General features: G+C 54.6%; 1 protein-coding gene across 2 annotated transcripts; it reads right to left on the reverse strand.

Moving 5' to 3' along the window:
• Window positions 1–1,038: 1,038 nt before the first annotated feature.
• On the reverse strand, window positions 1,039–12,265 carry CD276 (CD276 molecule). 2 transcript variants are annotated; one of them, XM_059858049.1, is made up of 8 exons: window positions 12,200–12,265; window positions 8,478–8,595; window positions 7,545–7,895; window positions 6,595–6,891; window positions 4,229–4,369; window positions 3,021–3,062; window positions 1,807–1,842; window positions 1,039–1,210 (listed from the first exon to the last, which is right to left on the reverse strand). In XM_059858049.1, exons 2-8 carry the CDS (start codon window positions 8,515–8,517, stop codon window positions 1,188–1,190), a joined length of 930 nt encoding a protein of 309 aa, XP_059714032.1. In that variant the 5' UTR covers window positions 8,518–8,595; window positions 12,200–12,265; the 3' UTR covers window positions 1,039–1,187. The 2 variants fall into 2 exon arrangements, with proteins under 2 accessions (XP_059714032.1, XP_059714034.1); XM_059858051.1 differs by lacking the exon at window positions 3,021–3,062.
• Between the last annotated feature and the right edge of the window lie 5,033 nt (window positions 12,266–17,298).

Genomic DNA, 17,298 nt, shown 5'->3' on the forward strand with positions numbered 1-17,298 from the left:
CCCCAGGAATTCTCACCCCACGGGAAAGGATTTCCCGGGAATTCCCACCCCATCTTGGCAGTGTGATTTAATCCAGGAGCCAGCCTGGGTATCCCTGGGGGATTTCCCAACAGGCCCCAGGAATCTTTTCCTCTGGGAATCCCGACCCTGAGACCATTCCCTGCCAAACCCCCTGGAGCACACGGAGCCGGGAGGGATCGACCAACACTGTCCCAGATTTATTTGCCAAGGCACGAGAAACCTTCCAGATCCCGGAATTCAAAGAAGGACTCGACCCATGGAGCCCTCGGGGGACCCCAGGATGCGCCCGGAGCCCCCAGTCCCACGGGAATGACGAGCTCAGGATGTCCCCAGAGGTGGCCCTGCAGCAGGACCTCACCCGGCCAGCGGGTGCCCCCTTCCCAAAAAGGCCCCAGGATCGCTCCCGGTGGGACAAACCCCGCCGGGATCCAGCGGTTTAAGGCAGGACGAGTCCGGAGGGACTCGTGGAGCGGGGAAAGGAGCGTGGGGAAGGGGCTCTCGGAGCCCCCCCGCGCTCCGGCCGCCATTCCCGGGGCTCCGGGCTTGGGAAGGGCAGGGAAAGGCGCCCGGGGCAGCTCCAGAGCAGGGAACGGGGAATGTCCCCCTGGGATGGACACGCACAGGGACACGGGGACACCGGGCAGACCCTGACCCGCCTTTCCCGGGAAGGACGGGAGGCGGGGAACGGGAATGGGAATGGGGCAGGCGGCAGCTCCGCGGCGACCTGGGGATGTCACTGCCCCAGGGGTGTCACCACTCCCGGAGTGTCACCGCCCCGGGGGTGTCGCCAGCTTGGAGGTGTCATCAGCCCAGGGGTGTCACCACCCAGGGGGTGTCGCCAGCTTGGAGGTGTCATCAGCCCAGGGGTGTCACTGCCCGGGGGGCGTCGCCAGCTTGGAGGTGTCGCTGCCCCAGGGGTGTCGCCGGATTGGAGATGTCACCACCTCGGCAGTGTCACAATCCCAGGGTTGTCATTGGCCCGGGGGTGTCACCACTCCTGGAGTTTCACCACCCCGGGCGTGTCACCGGCCTGGAGTGTCGCCAGCTTGGAAGTGTCACTGCCCGGGGGGTGTCACCGGCTCGGAGGTGTCGCTGCCCCGGGGATGTCACCGCCCCAGGGGTGTCGCCGCTCGCTCGGGGACACGCGGGCGGGGCCGGGGCTGGCGTCAATCGATCTCCTGCTCCCGGCCTGGGCGGGGGAAAAGGGAATGGAGAGGGAAAACACGGAAATGATAAATCAACAGATTAATGAACAAATGAATTAATAAATCAGTAGGTTAATGGATTAATGGAGTAATAAATTAATAAATCAATAAATCAGTAAGTCAGCGAATTAATGAACTGATAAATGAATAAATTGGTACGTTGATAAATTGATAAATTAATACATTAATGGATTAATGGGGCCACAGCTTGGAAAACTCTGGATCCTTTTCCAACCCCAGCAATTCCCATCATCCCAGAAAATCCATGGCAACCCCCCAAAAAACCTCCAAATTCCTTCCAGGGTTGGGTGTTGGGAGGCTTTTCCCCAATCCCAGAGTGACCGGGAAAAGGAGGGATGAGGGATGCAGGAGCCATTGGATGGCAGGAAAAACCAGGAAAACCAGGAAACACCAGGAAAAACTGGGATAAAGGGAAACGGAAAACCACAATTTGGGAAAATCTGATGGAAAATGAAAATAGGGAGGGGGAAATCCCCCCTAAAACCCAACGAGCGTTTCCCACGCAGATTTTAGGGAGAAAATGGGAATTATCCCGGATTTGCCAGAAACATCCACTCACCCTCTCTGCTCTCCGTGTTTTCCAGCAGCTGCAGAGCTGGGAAAAGGGAAAAACCATCCTGGGGTCAATCCCATCCCATTCCCAAAGGAAACGGCTCCGAAATCCCATTTTTGGGGGGATCAACCCCAAAAGCGACCCCCATTCCCGATTTCCCTGCAGAATTCCCAGGGTTTGGTCCTGTGCCAGTGGATAAAGGGATCTCCAGGAACACCATGGAGCTGCTGATCTGGGAATTCTGTCATCTTATTATGGAATTGGGAGGTTGGATTTGGGAATTCTGTCATTTTATGAAGGAATTGGAAGGTTTTATTAAGGAATTCTGTCATTTTATTATGGAATTGGGAGGTTTTATTATGGAATTCCATCATTTTATGAAGGAATTGGGAGGTTTGATTTGGGAATTGGGAGGTTTTATTTGGGAATTCTGTCATTTTATTAAGGAATGGGGAGGTTTATTAAGGAATTTTGTCATTTTATTAAGGAATGGGGAGGCTGGATTTGGGAATTCTGTCATTTTATTAAGGAATTGGGAGTTTTAATTAAGGAATTTTGTCATTTTATTATGGAATTTGGGAGGTTTGATTTGGGAACTGGGAGGTTTTATTAAGGAATTGGGAGGTTTTATTTGGGAATTCTGTAATTTTATTAAGGAATTGGGAGGTTTTATTATGGAATTTGGGAAGTTTTATTTGGGAACTGGGAGATTTTATTTGGGAATTGGGAGGTTTTACTTGGGAATTGGGAGATTTTATTGAGGAATGGGGAGGTTTATAAAGGAATGAGGAGGTTTTATTAAGGAATTGGGAGGTTTATAAAGGAATTCTGTCATTTTATTAAGGAATTGGGAGGCTTTGTTTGGGAATTTGGAGGTTTTATTAAGGAATGGGGAGGTTTATTAAGGAATGAGGAGGTTTATAAAGGAATGGGGAGGTTTGTTTAAGGAATTGGGAGGTTTTATTTGGGAATTTGAGAGGTTTTATTTGGAAATTGGGAGATTTTATTAAGGAATGGGAATGTTTATGAAGGAACTGGGAGATTTTATTATGGAATTCTGTAATTTTATTAAGGAATAGGGAGGATTTTTTTGGGAATGGGGAGGTTTATGAAGGAATGGGGAGGATTTATTTGGGAATGGGGAGGTTTATCCAGGATCAGGGATGTCAGAAAACGAGGAATAGGGAAGGGGCCACCCCGAACCAGGATGGGGCACCCACCTGTCTTGGGCTCCTCCCCCTCCTCATCCCGCTCCTCTGGCCCTGGAAAACAAGGATCCCGAGGTGGGAACCCCATTCCCGGGATTCTGGGGGTGCCCCTTGGAGCATCCTGACATTCCCAAAAATCCCAGCGGGAAAAGCCCCAGCTCCGAGGGACAGCTGGGGCTTGGGCACAGCTAAAAACCACCTGGAGAGGGATCCATGGATCCCCCAAAATCTGGGATTCCCCAAATTGGGAGGGTCCTCCCTCCCTCCAATGCCCACCGGGATCCCGGGAGGTTCCCAGCCCCTGCTGCTGATCCTGGGAGCAAAATCCATGGGAAAATCCCATGGAAAAAAGGTCATTCCTGAGGGAAACTGGGAGAAAAGCCATGGAAAAAAATCCACGGAAAAAAGGTCATTCCTGAGAGAAATGGGGAGCAAAATCCATGGAAAGAAATCCATGAAAGAAAGGTCATTCCCAATAGAAACTGGGAGCAAAATGTATGGAAAAAAATCCATGGAAAAAAGGTCATTCCTGAGGGAAACGGGGAGCAAAATCCACAGAAAAAAGGTGATTCCCAATAGGAACTGGGAGTAAAATCCATGGGAAAAAATCAATGGAAAAAAGGTCATTCCTGAGGGAACTTGGGAGCAAAATCCATGGGAAAAAAATCCATGGAAAAAGGCAATTCCTGAGAGAAAAGGGGAGCAAATCCACGGAAAAAAATCCACGGAAAAAAGGTCATTCCTGAGGGAAATTGGGAGGAAAATCCATGGAAAAAAGGTCATTCCCAATAGAAACTGGGAGCAAATCCAAGGAAAAAAACGTGGAAAAAAGGTCATTCCCAACAGGAACTGGGAGAAAAATCCATGGGGAAAAATCCATGGAAAAAAGGCAATTCCTGAGGGAAACTGGGAGCAAATCCATGGAAAAAAACATGGAAAAAAGGTCATTCCTGAGGGAAATTGGGAGGAAAATCCAGGGGAAAAAAGTGATTTCCAAGGGTGGCAGAGTCACTCTGGGAGCTCTTTCGGGAACAAATCCCCCTGCGGTGCAAACACCACCCCATAAAAATGTGGGATGTGACCCAAAATGGGAGAGGGACGTGGGAAAGGAGCCTGGAGGCACCGCGGATGTCCTGGCCGTGGGAAAAGGGGACACGTGGCAGTGCCACTCCCCGGTGTCCCTGCGGTGCCATCCCCATCTGTCCCCTCCCGGGAGTCACCTGCGCGCTCCTCGTCCTCCCGGCAGCTCTCCCGGATCTTCTGGTGGCACACGAAGGCCAGGACGCCCAGCAGGGCCACCACGCACACGGCCAGGGCCACTGTCACCCACAGGGCCACCGCCGGGAATGCCAGGGGCTGGCCTTGCGGGGAGGGACGGAAAAGGGCCTGGATCAGCACCCGGGAACGCCGGGGGGACCCCACAGCCTGGGTGACCCCACAGCCTGGGTGACCCCACAGCCTGGGTGACCCCACAGCCTGGGTGACCCCACATCCAGGGTGACCCCACATCCAGGGTGATCCCATATTCAGGGTGATCCCACATCTGGGGTGACCCCATATCTGGGGTGATCCCACATCCGGGGGGATCCCACATCCAGAGTGACCCCATATCCAAGGTGATCCCAAACCCAGGGTGACCCCATATCCAGGGTGATCCCATACCCAGAGGGATCCCATGTCCAGGGTGACCCCACATCCAGGGGGATCCCACATCCGGGGGGATCCCATATCCAGAGTGATCCCACAGCCAGAGTGATCCCATATCCAGGGTGATCCCATATCCGGGGTGATCCCACATCTGGGGTGATCCCACATCTGGGGTGATCCCAAACCCAGGGTGATCCCATATGCAGAGTGACCCCATATCCAGGGTGATCCCAAACCCAGGGTGATCCCACACCCAGAGTGACCCCATATCCAGGATGGTTCAATATCCAGGGTGACCCCACATCTGGGGTGATCCGACACCCAGGATGCCCCAAAACCCAGGATGATCCAACACTGGGGGTGACCCCACATGCAGGATGATCCAGGCTGACCCTATATCCAGGTTGACGCCATATCCAGGCTGACCCCATATCCAGAGTGACCCCATATCCAGGGTGATCCCATATCCAGCGTGATCCCATATCCAGCGTGATCCCATATCCAGGGTGACCCCATATCCAGAGTGACCCCATATCCAAGGTGATCCCATACCCAGGGTGACCCCATATCCAGGGTGATCCCAAACCCAGGGTGACCCCATACAAAGGGTGACCCCAGATCCAGGATGATCCCATATCCAGGGTGACCCCACATCCAGGGTGACCCCACACCCACTGTGATCCAGGACGATCCAGGGTGACCCCACATCCAGGCTGGATCCCAACCCAGCCCCAGGAACTGCTTCCTGGGGGCACGGAATGTCCCCATGGAAGACTTCAAGGTCACCTGCTGCCACCCCCTGCCACGGGCAGTGCCACCTCCCCCCGTCCCAGGCTGCCCAAGCCCCGTGCCACCCGGCCTGGGACACGGCCAGGGATCCAGGGACAGCCACGGCACTCTGGGAATGCCCAGCCAGGAATCCCTTCCCAACACCCACCCTCGGGGTGGCTCTGGGTGGCAGTGCCACCTCCCCCAGCCCTCCTGGCTGGCTTTGCCTGCCACTGACCTTCCTCAGCGCTCCTGGGTGCCACCGTGGTCACCTCCCTCAATGCTTCCTGAGTGGCTCTGGGTGCCAGGGTCACTTCCCCCAGCCCCTCCTGGGTGGCTTTGGATGATGTGCCACCATGGTCACCTCCTCCAGACCTCCTGGGTGGCTCTAGGTGCCAGTGTCACCTCCCCCAATGCTTCCTGGGTGGCTTTGGGTGCTGGTGCCACCACGGCCACCTCCCTCAATGCCTCCTGAGTGGCTCTGGTTGCCAATGTCACCTCCCCCAGCCTTCCTGGGTGCCACCAGAGCCACCCCTCCCAATGTCTCCTGGGTGGCTTTGGGTGGCAGTGTCACCTCCCCCAGCCCTCCTGGCTGGCTTTGGGTAGCAGTGTCACCTCCCCAGCTCCTCCTGGCTGGCTTTGGCTGCCATTGTCACCTCCCCAAGCCTCTCCTGGGTGGCTCTGGGTGACAGTGCCACCTCCCCAGCCCCTCCTGGGTGACATTGGCTGCTACTGCCACCTCCTCCAGCCTGTCCTGGGTGGTTTTGGCTGCCACTGTCACCTCCCCCTGCCCTCCTGGCTGGCTTTGGCTGCCACCGCCACCTTCCTCAGCCCCTCCTGGCTGGCTCTGGGTGGCAGTGCCATCTTCCCAGCCCTCCTGGCTGGCTTGGGCTGTCATGGCCACCTCCCCCAACTCTCTCAGCTGGCTTTGCCTGCCACTGTCACCTTCCTCAGCCCCTCCTGGCTGGCTCTGGGTGGCAGTGCCAACTCCCCCAACTCTCTCAGCTGGCTCTGGGGGGCAGTGCCACCTCTGCCAACTCTCTCAGCTGGCTCTGGGTGGCAGTGCCACCTCTGCCAACTCTCTCAGCTGGCTCTGGGTGGCAGTGCCACCTCTGCCAACTCTCTCAGCTAGCTCTGGGTGGCAGTGTTCCCTCCCCAGCCCCGGGCTCACCCGTGATGGTGACAGAGGCGTGGCCGTGCTGGCGCAGCGCGGCGTTGAGCACCAGGCACGAGTAGGTGACGCTGGGCTCCACCAGCACGCGCAGGACGCTGCGCACCTCGAAGAGCCCCTCCTCGTTGGCCACCTGCCACGTGGTGACGTTGGCGGTCAGGTTGGCACCCCGGCTGTCCTGCCACAGCACGCTGGCCTCGGGGTAGCCGCGGGACGCGTGGCACGTCACCTCGGCCACGTCGCCCGGCTTCAGGTCCTTGCTGGGCTCCAGGTGCACGCTGGGCTTGGAGTAGGGAGCTGTGGGGACAGAGGGGACAGCAGTGAGGATTGGGAGCAGGAGTGGGGCCAGCTGGGATTGGGATCCTGCAGCTGCCAGGACTGGGATCTTCCAGTGCCAAACCCATCCTCAGCTGAGGGACACTGCTGGCTGAAGTGGCCCCTCTCTGTCACTCCCCTGGGAATACTTTGGGGACATGCTACAGGGGACAAGGAGGGAGGACTGGAGTGAGGATTGGGATGGGGAGCTGGGCCAGCCAGGACTGGGATGGGCTCTTCCAGCTGCTAAACCCATCCTCACCTGAGGGTCACTGCTGGCTGAGGTGGCCCCTCTCTGTCACTCATCAGGGAATATTTTGTGGAGGTGCTGTGGGGGACAAGAGAGGACTGGAGAAAGGATTGGGATGGGGAGCTGGGCCAGCAGCAATTGGGATGGGGCTAAACCCATCCTCAGCTGGCTGAGGTGGCCCCACAGAGAGGAGCCTCAGCAGCGCATGGATGGTGCTGCCCAGGGAATATTTTGGGAACTGGGGGGGACCAGAGTACGGATTAGAATGGAGAGCTGGGCTAGCCCTGAGACGAGCCTAAACCCATCCTCAACCCCTCTCTCTCCATGCCCTGGGAACACTTTGGGGCGGCACAACCGCCTCTCCCCCACCTCCAGGGCTCCTCACCCGCCACCTGCAGCGCGACAGCGGCGCTGTCGTAGTCGCGCACGCGCACGAAGCAGGTGAAGCTGCCCTCGTCGGAGATGCGCACGCGGCGCAGCAGCAGCGACACGTTGCCCTGCTGCAGCTGGTCGTAGAAGAGCGCGGTGCGGTTGGCGTAGCCGCGGCCCTGGTCCTGCAGGCGGTCGCGGCCCCCAGAGAAGCCGTGCACCAGGCGCTTGGTGTCCGTCAGCTGCCAGATGAGGCTCAGCTCGGCCACGCTGAAGTTGGCCTCGGGAGAGAAGGAGCACAGCAGCGTGGCGTCGTGGCCAAACAGGGCCACCACGGGCTCCTCCGGCACCTGGATCTCCATGGCACCTGCGGGAGGGGATGGGGACACGCTGGGACATGCTGGGACACCTGCGGGAGAACCTCCTGGGTTCTGCACCTGGATGGCGTCCAGAAAATTGAGGGATACCCATGGGAGGGACATGCGGGCAGGTGGCATCTCAGGATTGTCACTGACCATGCTATGCTGATGGAAGGGGGACAGTCCCACATCCAGCACCAAACCAGGGCACCTTCAGCTGCCAGGAGCAGCCATGGGCACCCAAATCTGCTCCGGGACACAGATCCCGGATTGTCCCCACGGGGACAGGACAGCTGGTGGCAGTGCTGGGGACACGATCCCCAAGAGGAGGTAGCCCTGGCCAGGCTGGCAGCACTAGGTGGCACCAGTGCTCCAGCACGGTGCCAGCTGGGGTGGCACAGCATGATTCCAGCCCCATCCCAGTGCCATGGCACGATTCCAGCCCCATCCCAGGGCCATGGCACAATTCCAGCCCCATCCCAGTGCCCTGGCAGGATTCCAGCCCCATCCCAGTGCCCTGGCAGGATTCCAGCCCCATCCCAGTGCCCTGGCAGGATTCCAGCCCCATCCCAGTACCCAGCCCCACCCACCTGCCAGACCGAGTGCCAGGATGAGCAGCGGGAAGGGCATCCTTGGCACGGGAAAAGCCGGGATGAGGGAGCAGGAGCGGGAATCCTGGTGAGGAGGATCCTCTCTGGGAAGCCAGAGCTGGAGGAAAACACAAGGAAAGGCTGGGATGGTGAGACAGAGCGAGGGAACAGGCTGGGGATCCCACGGCATTCCCAGGGATCCCATGGCAGCCATTCCCAGGGATCCTGGGGATCCAACACCAGCCATTCCTGGGGAGCACCACCCTATCAGACACTACAGGAAGGGGTGCAGCTCCAGCCTGGCACAGCCAGAGGGATCGCTGCATTCCTGGCCCTGATGGAGCCGGCAGCTGTGCCCCGGGGAAGCCACATGAGCCCCTTCCCTTTCCCTTTCCCTTTCCCTTTCCCTTTCCCTTTCCCTTTCCCTTTCCCTTTCCCTTTCCCTTTCCTTCCCTTAAGCCCAACGGGAGCAGCTCCAAGGGACGGGGTTGCGAACTCCCGGCAGCTCCGGGGCAGCGAGGCTCACTCCCGCCCGCAGGGAGGCAGGAGAAGCTCCGGGATGGGTGCCCGGAGAAGGGGAGCTCGAGCGGAGCTGGATGGAAGGTGAGGGCAGAGCGCCCGGCCCCGCTGGATTCCCGAGGAGCCGCGTGACCCGCAATGCTCCCGCCGCTGGAATCAGCTCCGGGCAGCGGCGCCACTGCGGGTCCCTCCCTGTCCCCTCCCTGGGCCACCCCGGGTCCTGCTCTGTCCCCTCCCTGGGCCATGCCAGCCCATCCCAGGGTCCTGCTGGGATCTGTGGGGTCCTGTGCCGGTGGGGTCACGGCACTGCCACATCTGTAGGGTCACGGTACTGCCCTTCCCTGTGCCAGCCCATGCCAAGGTCCTGCTGTGTCCCCTCCCTGTGCCAGCACATCGCTGTGTCCCCTCCCTGTGCCATCCCATCCCCGGGTCCCGCTGTGTCCTGTCCCTGTCCCCTCCCTGTCCCATCCCATCCCAAGGTCCCCCTGTATCCTGTCCCTATCGCAGCATATCCCAGCGTCCTGCTGTGTCCTGTCCCTGTCCCCTCCCTTTCCCCTCTCTGTGCCAGCACGTCCCACGGTCCCACTGTGTCCCCATCCCATCCCATCCCATCCCATCCCATCCCATCCCATCCCATCCTATCCCATCCCATCCCAGGGTCCCGTTGTGTCCCCTCCGTGTCCCCTCCCTGTCCCAGCCCATGCCAGGGTCCCTGCCTGGAGCCCCTGGCACTGGCACCCCCACCCCTGTGGGGTCACGGCACTGCCACATCTGTGGGGTCACGGCACTGCCACATCTGTAGGGTCATGGCACTGCCACCCCTGTGGCTCCCATGGGGAAACTGAGGCATGAGGAGAAACTGAGGCACAAAGAGGGGAAAAGGTCCAGGGAATGAGGGAAAAGTGAGGCACAAAGGGGGAAACTGAGGCACAGTGAATGGGGGAACTGAAGCACGGGGAACGGGGGAAACTGAGGCACCATGGGAAAACTGAGGTATGGGGGAAACAGGTATAGAGGGAAACTGAGGCACAAGGGGGAAACAGGCACAGGGAATGGGGGAAACTGAGGCACAAGGGGGAAACTGAGGCACGGGGAATGGGGGAAACTGAGGCCCGTTTCTACCCCAAGAGCCCTAAGAGCGTTTCCCCTCTCCTTCCCTCCCGAGCACGAGGCAAAACAAACAAGGATTTTTCCCACCCCCTGTCCCAAAGTTTTCCCAACCAGACCCATCCCAAGCAGCCAGGAAGGAGGGAAAGGGCGATGGGGGTGGGATCCCCAAGACCTCACGTGGGGATAGAAGGAATCCCACAAAAACTCGCCTCCAGAAAGCCAAGGAATAATTAAATGCCCCAGCACCACACCTCACCCTTCCCTGGTTTTTCATAATCCCAAATTATCCCCCTGAGGTGTCAAGGAAACACCTCCGGGTGCAGGGAGGGATCCTTGCCTCCCACTGACCATTTGTTAACCCTTTCAGTGCTTCAATCCTCCCTCGAGCGAGAGAAAGGAACAAGATGTTCAAGAACAACATGAAGACATGGAAATCGATGAAAGAGAAGTCCCAGATGGGAGGGATGAGGAGAAGCCTGAATTTCAGGGTAAAAATCCTCTTGTAAGCTTTAAAGAAAAAGACTCTTTTTCCTTATAACACATGAAACTATGGGGAGATGAAGGGGTCAGATTAATACTGAGCAGAGGCCTCCATGCTGAAGTAAGCAGAAGTTTAAACAGAGAGAAAAAGAAAAGAGTTTTCTTTTCCTTCCTTCTTGATCTCTGTTCCCAGAGATGAAGATAATTTTAGAGATAGATAACGAAAAGTTCTACCTCCAAACAGCTCATCTTTAAAACAATACCCCATAGGTGAACACAACCCGTAAACGAGCTGTGGGAAGGCTGGTAGGAAATAAGAGGGGTTTCAGGATAACAGATCTCCCCAAATTTACAAACTGAAAGAGCCATGAGAGAACTGTTCTCCTGCCTCACAAAAAAGTCTCCATAACATCAACAAGAAAGACTTCTCTCCCTAAGAGAACTAAAGAAAGATTATTTTAGTAGTAAACTAAATAAAAATTTAATTTTTGGGGTGCCTGGGACAACCCCTCCTCTGCCCTTCTCCTTGAGCCAAGAGCCAGGCTCTGCTCAGGACTATTTTTAGGTCCTGCTCAAGTTGTGGGCCTGCAGCAGCAACGCCTCACGTGGGGCTCTGTGGGGATGGGTGAGGACACAGCCCTCAAATCCCACCGGGGGTTTGGGGCGGGGAGTTTGGGGCTGGGAGGGGACAAGGATTCAGGGTGACACCTGGCAGGAAGAAGGGATGAGGATTTGGGGTGCAATACTGGGAGGAAGAAGGGATTTAGGGTGATAGGAAGGAGGAAAGGATGAAGATTTGGGATGGAATACTTGGCAGAAGGAAGGAACGAGGATTTGGCGTGAATAGTGGGAAGGAAGAAGGGATGAGGATTTGGGGTGGAATACTTGGCAGAAAGAAGGGACGAGGATTTGGTGTGGAATACTGGGAAGGAAGAAGGGATGAGGATTTGGGGTGGAATACTGGGAAGGAGGAAGGGATGAGGATTTGGGGTGCAATATTGGGAAGGAGGAAGGGATGAAGATTTGGGGTGCAATACTTGACAGAAGGAAGAGATTGGGATTCAGGTTGTTCCTTGCCGGGAGAAAGGGACTGGGATTTGGGGTGATCCTGGCCGGGAGGAAGGGACAAGGACTCGGGTTGATCCTCGCCGGGAGGAAGGGATTGCGATTCGGGATGCCCCAGCGGGCCGGAGGAAGGCTGGGCGGGCTCTCCCTTGTGTGGCCGGGGGAAAAGGGGAACCAGCGCTTCCTCTCGGGACTGCGGGCCGCCGTCAGCCCCCGCATACCCAAGCGGGCGCTTCCAGTGGCATTCCCGAGCATCCCGGGGTGCCACCCTCCCTGCACCCACCCCCGCCTGCGCCCCGGGGGCCCCCCCGCAGCCCCCAAACCCCCGCGGGGCTCCCCGAACCCGCCGGGGGGGACCCATTCATTCCTCCCTCCTTCCCTCCCTCCTTTCTACCCCCGTCGTGCCCGGAACCCCGCCCGGCGCCGAGCGCGGCCCGCGGGAGGGGCGGCCGAGCGGGGCGGCCCCGCAGCTCCCCCCGGGCTCGGGGGCCCCGCTCCGCCCCAGCCGCAGCCGCAGCCCCGGAGCCCCCCGAGCCCCCGGCACTCACCGGGCCCGCGGCGGAGGCAGCGCGGGCGGCGGGCGGCGGCCCCAGCAGGATTGGCTGAGAGCGCTTCCTGCCGGGAACGGCGCGGGAGGAGCCTGGAGCGGGACACGGAGCCAGGGGGTTGGGGAGCCGGGAATGGGGATTGGGGAGCCTGGAGCGGGACAGGGAATGAGGGACTGGGGAGCCGGGAATGGGACAGGGAATGAGGGACTGGGGAGCCGGGAATGAGGATTGGGGAGCCTGGAGCGGGACACGGAGCCAGGGGACTGGGGAGCCGGGAATGGGGATTGGGGAGCCGGGAATGGGACAGGGAATGAGGGACTGGGGAGCCGGGAATGGGGATTGGGGAGCCTGGAGCGGGACACGGAGCCAGGGGGTTGGGGAGCCGGGAATGGGACAGGGAATGAGGGGCTGGGGAGCCGGGAATGGGGATTGGGGAGCCTGGAGCGGGACACGGAGCCAGGGGGTTGGGGAGCCGGGAATGGGGATTGGGGAGCCTGGAGCGGGACACGGAGCCAGGAGATTGGGGAGCCGGGAATGGGGAGCCAGGAATGGGGATTGGGGAGCCGGGAATGGGACACAGAGCCAGGAGATTGGGGAGCCGGGAATGGGGACTGGGGAGCCGGGAATGGGACAGGGAATGAGGGACTGGGGAGCCGGGAATGGGACAGGGAATGAGAGACTGGGGAGCCTGGAGCGGGACACGGAGCCAGGGGGTTGGGGAGCCGGGAATGGGGATTGGGGAGCCGGGAATGGGACACGGAGCCAGGGGATTGGGGAGCCGGGAATGGGACAGGGAATGAGGGACTGGGGAGCCGGGAATGGGGATTGGGGAGCCTGGAGCGGGACACGGAGCCAGGGGGTTGGGGAGCCGGGAATGGGGATTGGGGAGCCTGGAGCGGGACACGGAGCCAGGGGGTTGGGGAGCCGGGAATGGGGATTGGGGAGCCGGGAATGGGACACGGAGCCAGGGGGTTGGGGAGCCGGGAATGGGACAGGGAATGAGGGGCTGGGGAGCCTGGAGCGGGACACGGAGCCAGGGGGTTGGGGAGCCGGGAATGGGGATTGGGGAGCCGGGAATGGGACACGGAGCCAGGGGGTTGGGGAGCCGGGAATGGGACAGGGAATGAGGGGCTGGGGAGCCGGGAATGGGGATTGGGGAGCCTGGAGCGGGACACGGAGCCAGGGGGTTGGGGAGCCGGGAATGGGGATTGGGGAGCCGGGAATGGGGATTGGGAAGCCTGGAATGGGAAAGGGCAGCAAGGGGATTCGGGAGCCTGGGGAATTGGGTAATGGGAGCCTGGAGCAAGCATTGGAGGAGGATTGGGGAGCAGCGATCTGCGGATTGGGGTGCCTGGGATTTTGGGGATCTCAAAGTCAGGATGAGGTGCAGGGAACCGGGGATTTTGGGGATCTCAGATTTGGGATGAGGTGCACAGAATCAGGGATTTTGGGAACGTCAGATTCAGGATGAGATACACGGAAGCGGGGATTTTGGAGATCTCAAATTAGGGATTTTGGAGATCTCAAATTCAGGATTTTGGGGATCTCAAATTCAGCATGAGCTGCATGGAACCAGGCAGGAGGGCTGAGCCATCTCCCGTGGGGAGGACAGAAAGCAGCTGGAATTTGCCAGGTGGAGCCTAGGCTGCTTCCCAGGCAAATCCTGGTTAATGATTTCCCCACCCCGTGCCTGGCAGAAAGCACTGCTGGGAACACGGGGTGTTGTAGTTTGACACAGGAGGAATTTAGGGAAATTAACCTGAATTCACCTCAAATTAGAGATTAAAAATCTCAAAAAAAAAAAAAAACTAGGTTTTTTTTTTGAGAAATCTAAAAAAAAAAAAATCTCAAATTTGAAAAAAAAAATCTCAAATTTTCAAATTCGATCTCGAGTTGGAAAAATCAAATAATAATTTTTTTTTTTTCAAATCAAATGAAATCTGAATAGAGCAAACCAAACCCAGGGGAAACCCCAAATTTTGGGGCGCCCAAAGTCAGGGTGGTTTGGGGCTTTTCCTGGCTGCAGAGCACAGGAGACTCCTCACCCTTTTGATTACAGGGCAAAGCTGCAACACCCAGAGCTGAAAGTGGAAAGGTGAGAGAGTTAAAATAACCCCAGACCTGCTATATTTAAACCATTCCATGGTTGGTTTGTTTCTTTTTTGGTTTCCCCCGGCAGGCAAGGAAGGATTTTGCACAACTTTGAGATAAGAAACGTTGATTTGGAAATGTTGTGGAATAAGATGGGAAAAAAAGGTTTTAAAGGATAGTTTTATAAATAAGATTGGATGCTTTAAAGAAATGGAATTATGGTAGGATTTATGAGGGGTCGTTTTGGATGATTGGTTTTAAGGCATTTATGGTATGGAGTGGTAGGAAGTTGATTGGTTAAGAAATATTTACAATGTTCTGTAATTAGGAAATGGTTGGGTTTGGATTGTGATTGTGAATTATAACATCTGTGTCGTTTTACGAGGTTGAAAATGGAATAAAATTAAAAACAGAGGAATGGAACACAGGGGATTCCATCCCAGGGCATCCCCACCCTCCCAATATCCCATCCATCCCTCTGGCAGTGGGAGCCATTCCCTGTGTCCTGTCCATCCATCCCTTGTCCCCAGTCCCTCTCCAGCTCTCCTGGAGCCCCAAAATCTCCCTGGAGCTGCTCCTCTCCAGGTGAGCACCCCCAGCTCTTCCAGCCTGGCTCCAGAGGGGCTCCACCCTCAGAGCAGCTCCAGGGCCTCCTCTGGACTGTATTTTTACCTCTATTTTTACCTATATTTAACACCAATCACCTCTTTTTTTACCTGGATTTTATCTATATATTTTTATATTTTTATCTATATTTTAACCTGTATTTTTATATAACTTTTTATATTTTATCTATATTTTTTCCTGTATTTTTATATAATTTTTTATATTTTTACCTGTATTTTTACCTGTACTTAACACCAATCACCTCTATTTTACCTATATTTTAGCTATATTTTTACCAATATTTAACACCAATCACCTATATTTTTACTTATATTTTAACTTATATTTAACACAATCACCTCTATTATCACCTATATTTTTACCTGTATTTAACACCAATCACCTCTATTGTTACCTATATTTAATACAATTTTTACCTATATTTAATACAATTTAATTCAATTTTTACTTCTATTTTAACCTACATTTAACCAATCACTTATATTCTTAGCTATGTTTTAACACATTTTTTATACAATCACCTATATTTTTTTACCAATATTTTATTTATATTTAACACCAATCACATATAATTTTACCTATATTTTTACCTTTATTTAACACAATCATCCATATTATTACCTCTATTTACCTATATTTTAACACAAATCACCTATATTTTTACCTATATTTTATCTGTATTTTTACCTGTATTTAACACCAATCACCTCTATTTTTTCCTATATTTTATCTATATTTTTACCTATATTTTAACACAAATCACCTATATTTTTACCTATATTTTATCTGTATTTTTACCTATACTTTAACACAATCACCTGTATTTTTACCTATATTTTACCTATTATTAACACAACCACCTCTATATTTTTACCTATATTTAACACCAATCACCTATATATTTGGCTATATTTTACCTATATTTTTATCTATATTTTAACACAAATCACCTATATTATTACCTATATTTAACACCAATCACCTATATTTTTACCTATATTTTTATCTATATTTTAACACCAATTACCTATATTTTAACTATATTTTTACCTATATTTTAACACAAATCTCCTATATTTTACCCATATTTTAACCTATATTTAATACCAATCACCTATATTTTTACCTATATTTTAACACCAATCACCTCTATTTAACCTGTATTTTTTGCCTATATTTAGCACCAGCCGAGGGCTGTGCCCTTTCTCAGAGGCTTTTCCAGGATGAAAAGCTCCTCTGTTCTGGGAGGATGAAGGGATGAGGGGCCAGCTGTGCTCCAGGCCCTTGCTGAGCCCTTCCCTTCCCTCCCCCAGGCATGGAAAATGAGCTTTTTCCCTTCTCCTTTCCTCCTGCTTCCTCCCCAGCATCCCAAACCCAGCCAGGACAGCAGGAAGAAGGCAGAAAAGTGGATTGTTGTCAGATTTAACCCTTTTCTGACCCAACTGAGAGGCATTTGAAAAACTTATTCCATTTTCAGTGTCATGAGAAGGGTGAGACAATACAGATGTAATAATCACACCATCACAATCAGAGGCCAGCTATTTCCTAATTACATCATAAGCATTTCTTGGCCTGTCAGCTTTTGCCTTCAAGCCAATCACCTAAAATTCACCTTTCATAGTTCTGTTTCTCCACAGTATCTGGTCTTAGTTGCAAGGCCATCCTTTGAAAGTTGTTTCTGGTTCCATTTCTCTCCCAGCAATGTCTGTCCTGTTCCATGGCATTTCTCAGTCAGCATTTCTTATCTCAAGGTTTGCACACAGATATGTGAGCCTGCTGTCAGGCTGTGAGAATTCTCTGCAAATCCATTTCCCACAGATTTTCCCCCCACCCCAGACTGAAGAAATACTCTGGCATCCCCCCTCAGCCCTGGAAGGCAGCAGGAGCACCCACCTGGCAAAATTCCTAGCAAAAATTCCCAGAACAGCAGGAAGGAAGGAGCCAGAGGTTCTCGCCCCAGTCCCAAAGCACGTGCAGCATTTTGATCTCGCAGGGAATGAATTCAGCCCAGCTATCTGTAAATATCAGCCAGGTGTTTTGTTATCAGAGAAAAGCTTTTCTTTGGCCCAGCAAAGATCACTCCCAGCATGGCTTTCACCCCTTCAGGTTGGGGGGAAAAAGGAGCTGTTATCTCTAAAAGGTTTTTTTGAGGTCTTTTCTTCAATGAACTACAAATAAACTACAGCAAACAAACTCCTTTGGGGGCAGCCGAGCAGAGGCAGCCAGGCAGGACAAACAGCTGGCAGTGCCCACGGGGTCACCGTGTGCCCAGGGAAGTGGGGACACCACGGCCCAGCCAGGGGGAAGTTCAAGAGAGCTGTCACCTGTAGCAGGCGCAGGGCCGGCTATGGCTCCGTGCAGGGATGTTTAGAGAGAGGTAT

The sequence above is a fragment of the Haemorhous mexicanus genome, chromosome 13 (assembly GCF_027477595.1).
Source record: "Haemorhous mexicanus isolate bHaeMex1 chromosome 13, bHaeMex1.pri, whole genome shotgun sequence".
Classification (NCBI taxonomy): domain Eukaryota; kingdom Metazoa; phylum Chordata; class Aves; order Passeriformes; family Fringillidae; genus Haemorhous; species Haemorhous mexicanus.

Excerpts from the sequence above, each read along its gene's own strand:
- CD276 (XM_059858049.1), bottom strand. The coding sequence starts at position 8,517 with ATGCCCTTCCCGCTGCTCATCCTGGCACTCGGTCTGGCAG. Across the intron at positions 6,892-7,544 it reads TGTCGCGCTGCAGGTGGCGG|CTCCCTACTCCAAGCCCAGC; the intron begins GTGAGGAGCCCT and ends CTGTCCCCACAG. Across the intron at positions 4,370-6,594 it reads CGCCTCTGTCACCATCACGG|GCCAGCCCCTGGCATTCCCG; the intron begins GTGAGCCCGGGG and ends CCTCCCCGCAAG.